This window comes from Cervus canadensis, chromosome 18 (genome assembly GCF_019320065.1).
Source record: "Cervus canadensis isolate Bull #8, Minnesota chromosome 18, ASM1932006v1, whole genome shotgun sequence".
In the NCBI taxonomy this organism is placed as follows: domain Eukaryota; kingdom Metazoa; phylum Chordata; class Mammalia; order Artiodactyla; family Cervidae; genus Cervus; species Cervus canadensis.
Window position 1 is genome coordinate 12,677,356 of NC_057403.1, and position 13,875 is coordinate 12,691,230.

General features: G+C 47.9%; 1 protein-coding gene across 8 annotated transcripts; it reads right to left on the minus strand.

The window, feature by feature from the left end:
* Positions 1-206: 206 nt before the first annotated feature.
* TARM1 (T cell-interacting, activating receptor on myeloid cells 1) lies at positions 207-9,163 on the minus strand. Of its 8 annotated transcripts, none has more exons than XM_043437625.1 (7): positions 8,899-9,123; positions 4,065-4,143; positions 3,812-3,847; positions 3,382-3,672; positions 2,786-3,055; positions 750-887; positions 207-425 (listed from the first exon to the last, which is right to left on the minus strand). In XM_043437625.1, exons 1-7 carry the CDS (start codon positions 8,980-8,982, stop codon positions 421-423), a joined length of 903 nt encoding a protein of 300 aa, XP_043293560.1. In that variant the 5' UTR covers positions 8,983-9,123; the 3' UTR covers positions 207-420. The 8 variants fall into 8 exon arrangements, with proteins under 8 accessions (XP_043293560.1, XP_043293559.1, XP_043293561.1 ...); XM_043437624.1 differs by having other exon boundaries at positions 2,786-3,082; positions 8,899-9,117; XM_043437626.1 differs by having other exon boundaries at positions 2,786-3,082; positions 8,941-9,113.
* Positions 9,164-13,875: the final 4,712 nt, after the last annotated feature.

Consider the following 13,875-nt stretch of genomic DNA (forward strand, 5'->3'; position numbering starts at 1 on the left):
AGATGGAATGATGGATGGATATATGGATAGATGATAGACTAGGATGGATAGATAGGTGATAGATAAATAGATGGAATGATGGATGGATATACAGATAGATGACAGATTAGGATGGATGGATGATAGATAAATAGAGTCATGGAGGCTGTGCCCTTGAGATGTGTGCCTTTAATTCTATGTGAATAATACCTCTCACTTAAAAGAGATTCTTTAGAAGAAGGAAACACACGTTTATTGGCGATCTGAGGAAGGAGCCTCCCCCTTGCCCAGTCCCCTGAGGGGCGTCTCCCTCATCGTCCACTCCTTGCTGGAAGTTCTCCCTTCCTTCTCTGGCTGGGAAGACCTTCACTTAGGGCTCTGCTGTCCGGTTCAGAATAAGTCATTCCACAGGCTTCTCCAGCTCTGGGGACCTGAGATCCTTCATCCTGAAGGTAAGCAAGGAGAAAAGGAGCAAGTGTTGTAGGAATATTTGACTGTAGAGAGTTAGCCACCATCTGAACTTCCCTGGGGGTCCCGTGGCTAAGACCCCCACTTACCCAATGCAGGGGGCCTGGGTTCGATCCCCAGTCAGGGAACTAGAGCCCCCCTGACCGCAACTAAAGATCCCAAGGGTCACAACTGAGACCCAGTGCAGACACGTAAGTAAATTTTTTAAAGAATAAGTTCTATGGTAGACTATGGAGATTGAAAACCCCTGTATCATGATAGCAGCCCGTGAAAAGAGGTGTCCCGGACTGTTTTGCTTTTACCTGACTCCCCGCCGATGTGTCTCTGCCTACACCAGGCTTCCAGCAGGAAAGCCCCTGTGATAAACATGATTACAGCGGCTAGAGCTAGTCTGATGTGGTTCCCCGTGGTGTAATCCGAGGTTATGGAAGGTGGGGAAGCTAAAAGAGAGAAGTGGATGAGCACGGACCATGCAAGGGTGTCGTCTACCCAGCGTGACTCCCATACACCCGCCCGGTTTTCCTGGCCAGTGGTCAGCTGTACTGGCATTTAGGTTTTAATCATGGAAAAAATAAACAGTGCAGTGGTTCCACCTGCCTCCTCTGTTCTTTAATTCCCTCTGCCTTGCCATTTATCTTTCATTTATTTGTTATTTTTTAAAATATTTATTTGGCTGTGTTACATCTTAGTTGATGGGGTAGGATCCAGGGAACCAAGTCCAGCCCCCAGCATTGGGACTGCAGAGTCTTAGCCACTGGCCCACCAGGGAAGTCTCCATTTATTTGTTCCTTATCACATTTCCACTTTCCCACATGTCCTTTTGCCCTTCTACCTCCATGAATCAGGAATTAAGAGATGCGGGCTGAATCCGTGGATCAGGAAGATTCCCCTGGAGAAGAGAATGGCCACCCACTCCAGTATTCATGCCAGGAGAATCCCATGGACAGAGAAGCCTGGCGGGCTACAGTCCATGGGGTCGCAAAGAGTCAGACACCACTGAAGTGACTTCACACACACAGCCTTAGGAACAACTCGGAAAACCGAAGGTGCTCCGCAAAGCACTGCAATAATTCAGCAGCTTCATCTGCATCCCCCTCCACCGCACAGACCTCCACGCCGGCAGTGAGTCTAGAAAACTGAGCTTAGTAGCTCAGCATCTGGACCTTAGAGGATCTCCGCTTCAGCCAAGAAGGGCTCCGGCCTGGCATTGGTCTTGGTTCCTAAAGAGAAGCCTGTGTTCGTGTCTTCACCTACACATCCCAGTCAGTGCCAAGCTCTTCTCTAAACTGTCACCAGTAGTGTTCCCTGCAGGCAAAGGCCCCTGGGAGAAATTCGTAATGACACCACTTTGCTCAGTAAGCCCTCTCCCCATCTTGGGGTTGAGCGCACAGACCCTGATTTCTAATCATAAACATTCACGTGGGGGGACTTCCCTGGTGGTCCAGTGGCCGAGACTATGCCCTCCCAATGCAGAGGGCCTGAGTTTGATCCCTGATCAGGGGACTAGATCCCACATGCTGCAGCTAAAGATCCTGTGTGCTGCAACTAAGTGAAGCCAAATAAATAATAAAAATAAATTTAAAAAGAGAGAGAGAAGTTGACAGAGTTGAGAAAAGGAAAGCCTGTAACATTCGGTGGAACAGAATTCCCCCAGGAAGAAAAATCATCCCAGACAAATTCAAACAATAAGTGACCTGAGATACGGAAAGATGTTGCATCCGTTTCTCTAAATTGAGAAATCACCACATGCTGAGAACAACAACAACAAAAACTGCTCTTGAGAATAAAATCAAGATCACCAGGATAAGCCAAACTTTAAGAGATGCAAGAGTGGTAGACGGAATTCTGAGGATGGTGAGTTTGATCGCTTTGAAGAAAAGCAGGAGAAATTGACCAAGAATGTACAGCAATAAAAAAGGAGTAGAAAGTAGGAAAGAAAGGACATTAAAAAGAGGAGATAGTGTGGACTTCCCTGGTGGCCCAGGGGTTAAGAATCCGCCTTGCAATGCTGGGGACGCAGGTGCGATCCCCGGTCCGGGAGGACCCCACATTCCGTGGAGCCACTCAGCCCCGGCGCCACAATTACTGAACCAGCCCCGAGAGCCTGTGGTCCACGCGGAGAGAAGCCGCTGCAGTGAGAAGCCCGCCCCCTGCGGCAGAGCCCCGCCCGGGCAACCAGAGTAAGCCCAGGGGCAGCGACGAAGACCCAGTGCGGCCAAAAGTACATAAATGAATCAACTTTAGAAAAACAAGCGCAAGTGGTGTAGAAACGAGAGCCAAGGGGTAAGTCAATGCCTGACTTCGATTGAAAAAACCCTCCAATCGCGCGGAACCTTACCCGCCACCCAGAGCTCAAGGTGCGGGCTGGCCTGTGAAGTCAGGAAGGGGGCCCTGGCCTGGTAATACACGCAGCTGTAGTTCCCGCTGTCTCTGGCGCTCACGTTCCGCAGGGAAAAGTCGGTCTCCCGCCCGGCCGGTGCCCGGACCTGCACCGGCGCTGCGCTTCCTGCCTTGAGCAGAGCGAACATGACGGTCCTCAGGTCCGTGGCCGGCCGCTGGCATTGCAGGGTCACCTCCTGTCCTTCGATCACAGCGCCCCTTCGGTGGGCTTGGAGGGAAGGTTTACTGAGATACCCTGTGAGAAGGGGGACTCCCAGGTCACGGAGAGGAGCCTTGGGTGCCCCGCTTGCCCTGTTCTCCGGCAGGGGCTTCTTGCGGGACTGCAAATGACCTCTTGCTCTTTCTGCCCGACTCCAACAAGGAGATTTTCCCTCCTTCAAGCCCTGGATCAAGCCAAGGCATCACCTCGGTCCCTGCCTCTCTCCATCTCCCCTCCCAACAACCCTGGAGGGGAGACCCGCTCTCCGTCTCTTGGTCCGCTCCCTCCCTCGTCCCCTGGCCCCGGGCCGGCGTCCTTCCCAGGCGCCCCCTCACCCGTCACCAGCAGCAGCAGGGCGTCACTGGGCCCTGAGCTCACGCGGGGGTCCCCCGTCCGGTGGTATTCGCAGCTGTATTCTCCCGCGTGCTGGACAGTTACACCCGGGAGGTGGAATTCAGCCCGGCCCTCTGTGGAGTCGGGTGACTGGACCATCTCCCAGAGGCGTCCCCCCTTCTTGAGAGTGAAGCTTACGTTCCTGGCGGGAGCCCCGCATCGCAGGGTCACGGAGCTCCCGGCGGGGACCACCGAGCTGGGCCAGGCCCTGAGGGAGGGCTTGGGAAGCGCCTCTGGAAGGAAGCGGGTCTCAGGTCTGGGGGCGCCCCACCCACCTGCTCTCGGGAAGCCCATGGGGGGAGGGGAAAGTGGGGGCCCCTGGAGAGGGTGGGGGGTGGGAAGGATCAGGAGGGTCCATGGAGAACCACTCACCAGCTCTTCCTCTGTCTGCTTGGCCGACACACAGCCCTGCAAGGAAGAGACACAGACACCAGGCTGGAGCCCGCGTCGTCACCTCCTGGCCCCCAGGGGCCGTCCTGGACTCCCGCCGGCGGGCGAGCGCACGTCCCCACGCTGGAGCCTGGGCGCTCCTCCACCCTGACCTCAGGGCTTCTCCTGGGCTGCGCTCACCCCCCAAGACCCCAGGACCTTTCTTGGCTCCGCAGAATCCCCCCGAGCCTCTTACCCTCTCCTTCTACCAGAGCCACGCTTAGTTTGACACGTCTTTCTCTCTCTCTCTCTTTGGCTGTGCTGCCCGTGGGCTCCTAGTTCCCACAGAGGTAGCAAGCAAACTTGTGGTCACCAAAGGTGAAAGAGAAGGGAGGGATAAGTTATGAGCTTGGGATGAGCAGGTTCAAGGACCTACTGTATAGCACAAGGAACCATTTTCAATATCTTGTAATAATCTGTGAGGGAAAACAATCTGAAAAGTGTGCATATGTTTGTATATACACACATACTAGTGTTAATGCCTGGATATGGTAGATACAGGTTTACCTGAGTACTAACATCTCTTTAAAACTAATATCAAGCCTGTTTTCCAACATTATTATAAGAGAGAGATTGATCTAACTCAACAGATGTTGGTTAGGTCTGTGTGGCTAAGAGATTTCCTCTTTTTACCCCTGTGTGGACAAACAGTTCTGTGTCTTTGCAATGAAAGAGGGAAGTTACCAAGCCTTTGTGCTAAAATTGCATGAGTCAATCAAAAATATTATGTTTCATGTTTTGAAAAAAAGCAGAAGAATAAATACCCAAAAGGTGAGAAGACCCAAATGTCCGTCAGAAGATCAATGGATTGCAAAAATGAGGCACATACACATAATGGAATACTATTCAGCCATGAAAATGAATGAAGTTCTGATACACGCTACAACATGGATGGACCTTGAAGACATTAGTCTAAGTGAAACTTGCCAGACACACAAAAACACAAATACTGTATGACTCCACTTAAATACTTAAAACAGGCAAATTCATGGAGACAGAAAGTACAGTAGAAGGCACCAGGAGCTGAGGAGAAAGAGGAAGCAGGTTATTGGTTAACAAGTAGAGTTTATGTCGGGGATGATGCAAAAGTGTGGGCTGACGCTTTGCACAACGTTGTGAATGCCCAGAATACCTCTGAAGCACGTACTTGCAAATGTTTGAAAGGAGAAGGTTTTAAAAGTTTAAAGGTTAAAAGATCTCTGGAAGCGATTGTTAATGGAAGCAATGTCTAACCAGGTCAGAGGGGACTGAATGATAAAAGGAATAATAAACGTTGAATTCCCCCTCAGTCCAGTGGTTGAGTCCAAACTTCCACTGCAGGGAGCACCAGTTCAATCCCTGGTTGGGGAGCTAGGATGCCACAAGCTGCCCTGCATGGCTGCAAAAAGAAAAGGAATAGAAAACATAAAAAAGAGGTACTTGGATTTCCCTGGAAATCCAGTGGTTAAGAATCCTCCTGCCAGCACTGTTTACAATAGCCAGGACATGGGAGCAACCTAGATGTCCGTCGGCAGACAAATGGATAAGAAAGCTGTGGTACATAGACACAATGGAATATTCAGTTCAGTTCAGTTCAGTTCAGTCGCTCAGTCATGTCTGACTCTTTGCGACCCCATGAATCATAGCACACCAGGCCTCCCTGTCCATCACCAACTCCCAGAGTTTACTCAAACTCATGCCCATCGAGTCGGTGATGCCATCCAGCCATCTCATCCTCTGTCGTCCCCTTCTCCTCCTGCCCCCGATCCCTCCCAGCATCAGGGTCTTTTCCAATGAGCCAGCTCTTCACATGAGGTGGCCAAAGTACTGGAGTTTCAGCTTCAGCATCAGTCCCTCCAATGAACACCCAGGACTGATTTCCTTTAGGATGGACTGGTTGGATCTCCTTGCAGTCCAAGGGACTCTCAAGAGTCTTCTCCAACACCACAGTTCAAAAGCATCAATTTTTCGGCGCTCAGCTTTCTTCACAGTCCAACTCTCACATCCATACCATGACCACTGGAAAAACCATAGCCTTGACCAGATGGACCTTTGTTGGCAAAGTAATGTCTCTGCTTTTTCATATGCTGTCTAGGTTGGTCATAACTTTCCTCGCAAGGAGTAAGCGTCTTTTAATTTCATGGCTGCAATCACCATCTGGAGTGATTTTGGAGCCCCCAAAAATAAAGTCTGACACTGTTTCCACTGGAATATTACTCAGCTATTTTTTCCAATGGAATATTACTCAGCTATTAAAAAGAATGCATTTGAATCAGTTCTAACGAGGTGGATGAAACTTGAGCCTATTATACAGAGTGCAGTAAGAAAGAAAAACACCAATACAGTATATTAACGCATGTATGTGGAATTAAGAAAGATGGTAACAACGACCCTATATACAAGACAGCAAAAGAGACACAGATGGAAAGAACAGACTTTTGGACTCTGTGGGAGAAGGCGAGGGTGGGATGATTTGAGAGAACAGCACTGAAACATGTATATTACCGTATATGGCACAGATCGGCAGTCCAGGCTTGATGCATGAGACAGGGCACTCAAAGCCGGTGCCCTGGGACAGTCGTGAGGGATGGAGGTTCGGGATGGGGGACACGTGTACACCCATGGCTGATTCATGTCAATGTATGGCAAAAACCACCACAATATTGTAAAGCAATTAGCCTCCAGTTAAAATAAATAAATTAATTAAAAAAAAAAAAAAGAATCCTCCTGCCAGTGCAGGGGACACGGGTTCGAGCCCTGGCCGGGGAAGATCCCACAGGCGGCGGGGCACCTAGGCCCGTGCGCCATGACTACTGAGTCCGCCCTCGGCAACAAGAGAAGCTACTGCGGTGAGAAGCCCGATCACCACAACCGGAGAGCAGCCCCCACTCGCTGCGGCCAGAGAAAGCCCACACGCAGCAACGCAGGCCCAACGCAGACAAGAATTAAAAAATTACCTAGTTAAACACTTAGCACTTCCTGAGCGTGGACTGCGTGTGTTATGTCGTAGCACGTGCTGGGCTGTGTTTGTCGCTCAGCCGTGCCCGACTCTTCGTGACCCCATGGGCTGTGGCCCGCCCAAGAATGCCATGCATGCTTGACCCTAATCGTGAAGGTAACCCTGAAAGAGGAGGAAACGTTCAGACATTGGCACGGTTTTCCCAGAGCTCCCGCAGAGGGCGCGGGCAGGAGCTGCGTCTCCAGCGAACGTGCTGCAGCCCTGCGTTTCCCTCTGAGAACACGCCTAAGACAGGTCTCTAAAACAGCCTCTGACGCGAGGAACACGAGGAGCAGTTTGGGCATCAGAAATGTCTGATGATAGGAGAAGTGAAGGAAGTTCAGGTGTTAGTCGCTCAGCCGTGTCTGACTCTGCGACCCCGTGGACTGCAGCCCGCCAGGCTCCTCCGTCCGTGGGATTCTCCAGATGAGAATACTGGAGTGGGTTGCCATGAGAGCAGAAAGCCAAGGGCAAAGGTCCTCGTGGAGGCGAGTTCTCCTCTCCAGATTTGCTGTGAATACCAGGCCTTGTTGGTTTCTGGAAATACTCATCATGTGTCACCTCCTAGCTGCATAGCTGGAGGGCGGGGGGCATTCTGAACCACGCATCTTTTCCCTCCTTGGGCGTTTTCCAGCCCATAAGTCCCATCAGGCATGCCCAGGGTGCTTCCATACCGAAGACCCCGTGTGTACGTTCTCTTAATTGAACGTCGTGCCTGAGTGGAATCGTTTGGGGAGCTAGACCCTTCTAGGCTGAATTTGGCTTCCTCACATACCACCTGTGCAATCTGAAGCAAGCCCCTTGGTTCTGCAAACTCACATCCGAGTCCTAAGCTGTCGACACGGACCTGCCTGATCTGCTCTTGCAGGGTTTTGGTTTGGTTGGCTGGTTGGTTGGTTGTTTGGCCAAGGATCAGGGTGGTATCTCCCAAATGTGGAATATATTCCACTGGCGTTACATATGATGATTTTTGGTGGAAGGAAGGAAGGTTAAAGCACCGCATGACAAGGGATAGTTAGGGAGCTGGGATGCACATGCACACTGCTGTATTTAACTGGAGAACCAGCAAGGACATACCATAGACGCAGGGAACTCTGCTGAGAGGTATGGGGCAGCCTGGATGGGAGGGGAGTTTGGGGGAGAATGAGTGCGTGTATATGTACGGCTGAGTCCCTTCCCCATTCACCTGAAACCATCACAACATTGTTTATAGGCTATACGTGCTCACTCGCTCAATCATTTCTGACTCTTTGTGACCCCATGGACGGTATGTAGCCCACCAAGCCCCTCCATCCATGGGATTAACCCAGCAAGAATACTGGAGTGGGTTGCCATTTCCTTCTCCAGGGGCATCTTCCCAACCCAGGGATCAAACACGTGTCTCCTGAGGTTCCTGCATTGGCAGGAGGATTCTTTACCACTGAGCCATCTGGGAAGCCTTGTTAATTGGCTATACCCCAAATCAAAATAAAAAGATTCTTTAAGTAATAGTAAAAAAAAAAAAAAATCCCTGCATGACAGCGTGCCATAAGTACTCTCATATTGCCTTTAATGATATCAACAAGAAGTCTATTTGAAACTAGCCTCCAATGTATCTTGATCATGGCTGATCGCCTTTCTAATAAAGAAATTGTGTATTTCAGGCTGAGAAACCTAACATGGAAGAGTACACAGTTAGCATCTTCTAACGTTTATCATCTCGCTGCATTTTTTTATAGTTACCTTCTATGTGACACTGGACTTTTATGAATGGTATTGATATAGAGGCTCTAACTTACATATTTTTACATGAGCAAAACAGTGTGAGTCAGTCTTAAGAAAAACACAAGGCCAGAAAAAAAGAAAAGCACAAAGCCTATGAAGTTCAGGCATGGGATTAACAAACAGAGTTGTTACAAACAGAGTTGAGACAAGAGCAATCCCAGTTTGTTAAACACTGGTTTAGAGGGAACATGTATATTGCACTCCAATTTCCCACACATGATATGCACTCAGTAACTAAAGTTGATGTCCTTTCTGTCTCCAAGCCCAGTGTAAACTTCTCACCAGTTACCTTATTTTCTGCGTTCTCCACGTACGGCCCTGTGAGACTTACTGAGGCAGAGGAGGACAAGCAGTTTGGAGAGCATCGTGGCATGTCGGCTCGTCCAGGGGTCCTTCGGTTTTGCAGCCACAGAGAGGGGAAAAGCTGGAGTGACCAGCGCCTCACCGCCCCCGCCCCCTGGACTCCAGAGTGGGGACAGCAACAGTTTCCTTGGGCAGTTCAGTTCCCGCTCCCCACCCTTCCGGAAACGTGTTAAGCATGCCGATTGCAACACGTTTCTTGCACAAGAACTTGGCTCACAGAAAATCCTCACCTGCCTCGGGCAGATTTCAGGCTTCAGATAGGTAGCCCTCCAGATGCCTTAGGCATGAGCCTGAAGGATTCCTGAAGAGGTGACGGCACTTTGCCCTTGAGGATACTGGAAATTCCCGGCAAGCATCGGTTGGCTGGTAGACATGCCCACTGGCTAAGAACTAAGGGCTGTTGTCAAATTATTTCACAACAATAGGGTGGCAATGAGAATTCAGTTGATAAATTAGACTGCTAGAACCCATTGGTGGTCCAATGGTTAGGACTCATTCTCACTGCTGGCGTCCCCAACAGGCTGTTTTGGTTAGCCTAAAGTTTAAATTAAACCATGTAGAGGCCAGAATGACTTCCCCATACCTCAATATGTGAACATTTCTTCCATCCTTTCCCCCTTTTAATTGTGACTCCTTTCACAGGAATCATTGATCATCAATATATTTTCCCAACATTGAGAGTGTGGCTCTTTTTTCTGCCTGCTCTGGGTCCAGCCATCTCCTTTGATGCTAGGCCCACTTTTTGTTTATATAATGCCTAGTTGTCCATGAAATTTCATCAGATATCATGAACAGGCTCCGAGGTATGCTAACAGGGAAATGTTTTATAGGCTGTTCATTTTATCATCTATACACAGTGGTCACACAAACATTGTACATATGCTTTAAGCAGACAACTTAAAGCCAGCAGTGTTACACATCATAAATAGTTATACTCTGTGACAACTTTATTGGGCAATTTTTCTATCCTGAACATTGGGGTCAGAAGTAGGATTAGAAACAAAATAATGACTTTCCATCAGCAGTCTCTGTTATCAAAATCAGATCAATATTCTAGGAGAACTCTGCTTTCTTAACAGAGACAAAACAAAATAAACTCAGTCTTGTATCATTTTACTGTTAATAACGACATTCATAAGCCTAATTAAATTCAGTCTAATCTTAATCCTGACAACATACAAAATTCTTTTTTCAAAGTTCCTTTTTCATAAATCTTTTATCATTTCTGGATCCAAACAACTTTGTTCTGTATTTTCTCATTCAGAAACAAACAACTGTAGGACAAAATAATTATAATTTTTTTTCCATCAAAAATACCTCTGTTCTTTATCCTTTCTCTTCACCAACAACACATGTTCTACTTGTTTTACACATAGAAATGTTTCCCTTATCATTTTTATATATCACAATTTTTAACCCTTGAAACCTTAACAAAACCAAGTGATCGAAATGATATGCCAGCACTTTCTGATTGCAAACTTAAGGAACATACTTCATACTTCTAAAAGTATATATTTTTTCACAGCATAATTTTTCTTTAATGGTACATCATGCATGTTTAATAAACCCAAACATCTTTAGTTTCCCTCTTGGTCTTATGAGAAGACAAAAGTAGGTAAATTTAGATTTGTTTGATTTGTAAGCACTTATATTTTTTAAGGCCAATTAAATAGAGCCCCTTTACAAATAAACCTCAGCAATGTTATCTAATGGCAAAAACACATGCTGAGACATACAAACCTCCAGACAAACAGAGATCTCTTTGCTTCATCTTTTTACATTTATTGAATTAGGCACTGCAATTAAACTTACCAATTTATGGATAATAGAATAGTAAAATTTACATTCTCAGTTTTAAAAGGCTTCTATCTTTTCTTTTTCCTTGACTTGAAGTTTTATATTTAACCCAAGGCTGAAGATCCAGGCAAAGTGGACTGTGTTTGTATTTCAAGGACATGATAACCATTAACTTCAAATTTTCTCCTAGGCACATTTTTGTTTTCCCAGGGTCTGATAAAAGAGTTTTATCAAACTAGATTTCTGTAATTGCATATGCAAAAAGAAATGGTTTTTTGGAATTTCAAGAGTTTCATCTTAACCAGTTTTCTCTGGAGCCTGAAGAATACTGCTGCCATACATTGTCCAAAAAAATCATTCTTTGGTCATAATTTTACAGCTAAAATTTTTCTTAATGAATTGAACCTGAATCTCCCATTTTACATAACGCAACAAGAGTACCAGTCACCCAAATGGAATACACACTCACACGCCAAACGACAGATCAGTCATAACCTCTCTCCGAGGGTGACCCGTAGAATCGCAAACAAACCTGTCCCCGAAACGGCTCTCAATGATAGATGTCAGAACCAACTGGCAAAACGCCCAAATGACACTCAGCACTCACCAACGGCCCGCAACGGCAGACAGGTGTCAGAACCAATGGGCAAAAATGCCCAGATCGCAGTCAGCGCTCACAAATGATCATCAACATCAGACACAGGTCAGAACCAACTGGCAAAGTGCCCAAATAGCACTGCTGCTGCTGCTAAATCGCTTCAGTCGTGTCCGACTCTGTGCGACCCCACAGACGGCAGCCCACCAAGGCTCCTCCATCCCTGGGATTCTCCAGGCAAGAACACTGGAGTGGGTTGCCATTTCCTTCTCCAATGTGTGAAGGGAAAAGTGAAAGTGAAGTCACTCATTTGTGTCCGACTCATAGCGACCCCATGGACTGTAGCCCACCAAGGCTCCTCCATCCCTGGGATTCTCCAGGCAAGAGTACTGGGGTGGGGTGCCATTGCCTTCCCCACCAAATAGTGCTAGCACTCACAAATGGGAAGGCTGGCTGTGTGCACACCGGTGGGCTTATCAGGTCTTGGAGCTCGTCTGCTCGTCCCAAATGCAAGTTTTCATCCCACCAAGAAAAGTGTTGAGTTGGCAGCCGGTGCCGAACAGGGGAGAAACAGGGAGGATCCTCAAAGCAAAAGGTTTTGGCAGCTGCTGGGAACATCCCCCAGATCTCCTACTCGGGGCTAGCTAACCACTTAGCAGCAGGTCGATATGCTGTTGTGGCCACAGCTCTCCCCTAGAAGACCCAGGAGAGCCAGGCGCTATGAAAGCCCAGGAGGCAGCTGTAGCCAGCTCCACGCTGGGCACCAACACCTGTTACTGAAAGGAGTTTGTGGATCCGGCTGCTCGCCACTCAGAAGCCAATAAACAGGCCAGGTTGGTGGAAAGGAAAGTTTGCCTTATTTCAGATGCCGGCAACTGAGCGGAGAGCCAGCTCCCCGCCCCCCTCCGCGGACAAGCAGGGGCTGATAGCTCTTACAGACAGATGGTGGGGGTGGGGGGGTGCTACATGCAGAAACAGCACAGTCATCTCTAAAAGTGGCCATCAGTGGTCTGAGCAGCATCATTTGGTTGTTTTAGGTACAGCTAATCTTCAGTTCCTGGTCATGTATGGATGTGAGAGTTGGACTGTGAAGAAAGCTGGGCGCCAAAGAATTGATGCTTTTGAACTGTGGTGTTGAAGACTCTTGAGAGTCCCTTGGACTGCAAGGAGATCCAACCGGTCCATCCTAAAGCAGATCAGTCCTGGGTGTTCATTGGAAGGACTGATGTTGAAGCTGAAACTCCAATATTTTGGCCACCTCATGTGAAGAGTTGACTCATTGGAAAAGACCCTGATGCTGGGAGGGACTGGGGGCAGGAGGAGAAGGGGACGACAGAGGATGAGATGGCTGGATGGCATCATCCACTCAATGGACATGAGTTTGAGTAAACTCCGGGAGTTGGTGATGGACAGGGAGGCCTGGCATGCTGCGATTCATGGGGTTGCAAAGAGTCAGACATGACTGAGCTGAACTGAACTGAATCTTCAGTTCCAGGGTCCACTTGTTCCCACTTCTTCGTGGTCAGTTCTCAGCTGACCACATGCCATGACCACGTGGCAGCTCATGTCCTGGGTAGAGTCTGGCCATCATGTAGTTAACTTCTCCACCTGGGGTTTCAGTATCTATAAGACAGCTCACAGGATATGGCTCAGAATAATGTCCACAGCCCTTGAGAAAGAACTAAGTGTCCTCGACTATGCTTAATGACATTATTATTATTATTTGGTCTCTTTTTGACAGCTTTCCTTTGTTTTCACACGTTCTCATTTCTCTGATTAAACTTAGTCTTTGACTAACATTTCCCACAGACAAAAAGCAGGCAGAGGACATTGGGGCAGGGCAATGACCATCCGGTCCTGTTTTGTTTCAATTCTTCACGTGTTGGGGACAAGGTATTGATTTAATTTGGCGGTCCCCAATGTTTTTGGCACCAGCGATCAATTCCGTGGAAGATCGTTTTTCCACAGACCGAGGGGGGTACGATGGTTGCAGGATGATTCAAGTGCATTACGTTTACTGTGCACTTTATTTCTACTATTATTGCATCAGCTCCACCTCAGATCGTCAGGCATTAGATCCCACAGGGTAGGGACCCCTGCTTCAATTCTCTCTAGAATTGACATGGGAGATGTTTTTAGTTTCTCCTTTCACAGGTGCAATCTCAGAAGGATCTGTAGGTTGTTCAAAGCTATCCACCCAGTGAGTGGTGGGGCTGTGGTTGTCCAAAATCAAAAACAACAAAAAAAAAGGAAGTCATCTTCTCCTCTGTAAAGTAGGAGGAGAGAAAGGAGAAGTTGAGAATTTTAGTAAAAACAGAAGAGGATGTGATCCACCAAAATTAGGCATAAATCAAGAACACATGAGTGAGTGATTAAGACTTGCTTAGGAACGGAAAATGTGTGTATGAGCATGAGAAAGGCATCAGATTGCCAGATAAAATGAGAATTAAATTAATAAACCCAGGAGAAACTATGGGAGTAGCCAGGGCTTCCAGAAGGGAGAGTTTAGGG

Excerpts from the sequence above, each read along its gene's own strand:
- TARM1 (XM_043437624.1), bottom strand. The coding sequence starts at position 8,982 with ATGCCACGATGCTCTCCAAACTGCTTGTCCTCCTCTGCCTCAGTAAGT. Across the intron at positions 3,848-4,064 it reads GGCTCTGGTAGAAGGAGAGG|GGCTGTGTGTCGGCCAAGCA; the intron begins GTAAGAGGCTCG and ends TCTTCCTTGCAG. Across the intron at positions 888-2,785 it reads CCTTGAGCTCTGGGTGGCGG|CTTCCCCACCTTCCATAACC; the intron begins GTAAGGTTCCGC and ends TCTCTCTTTTAG.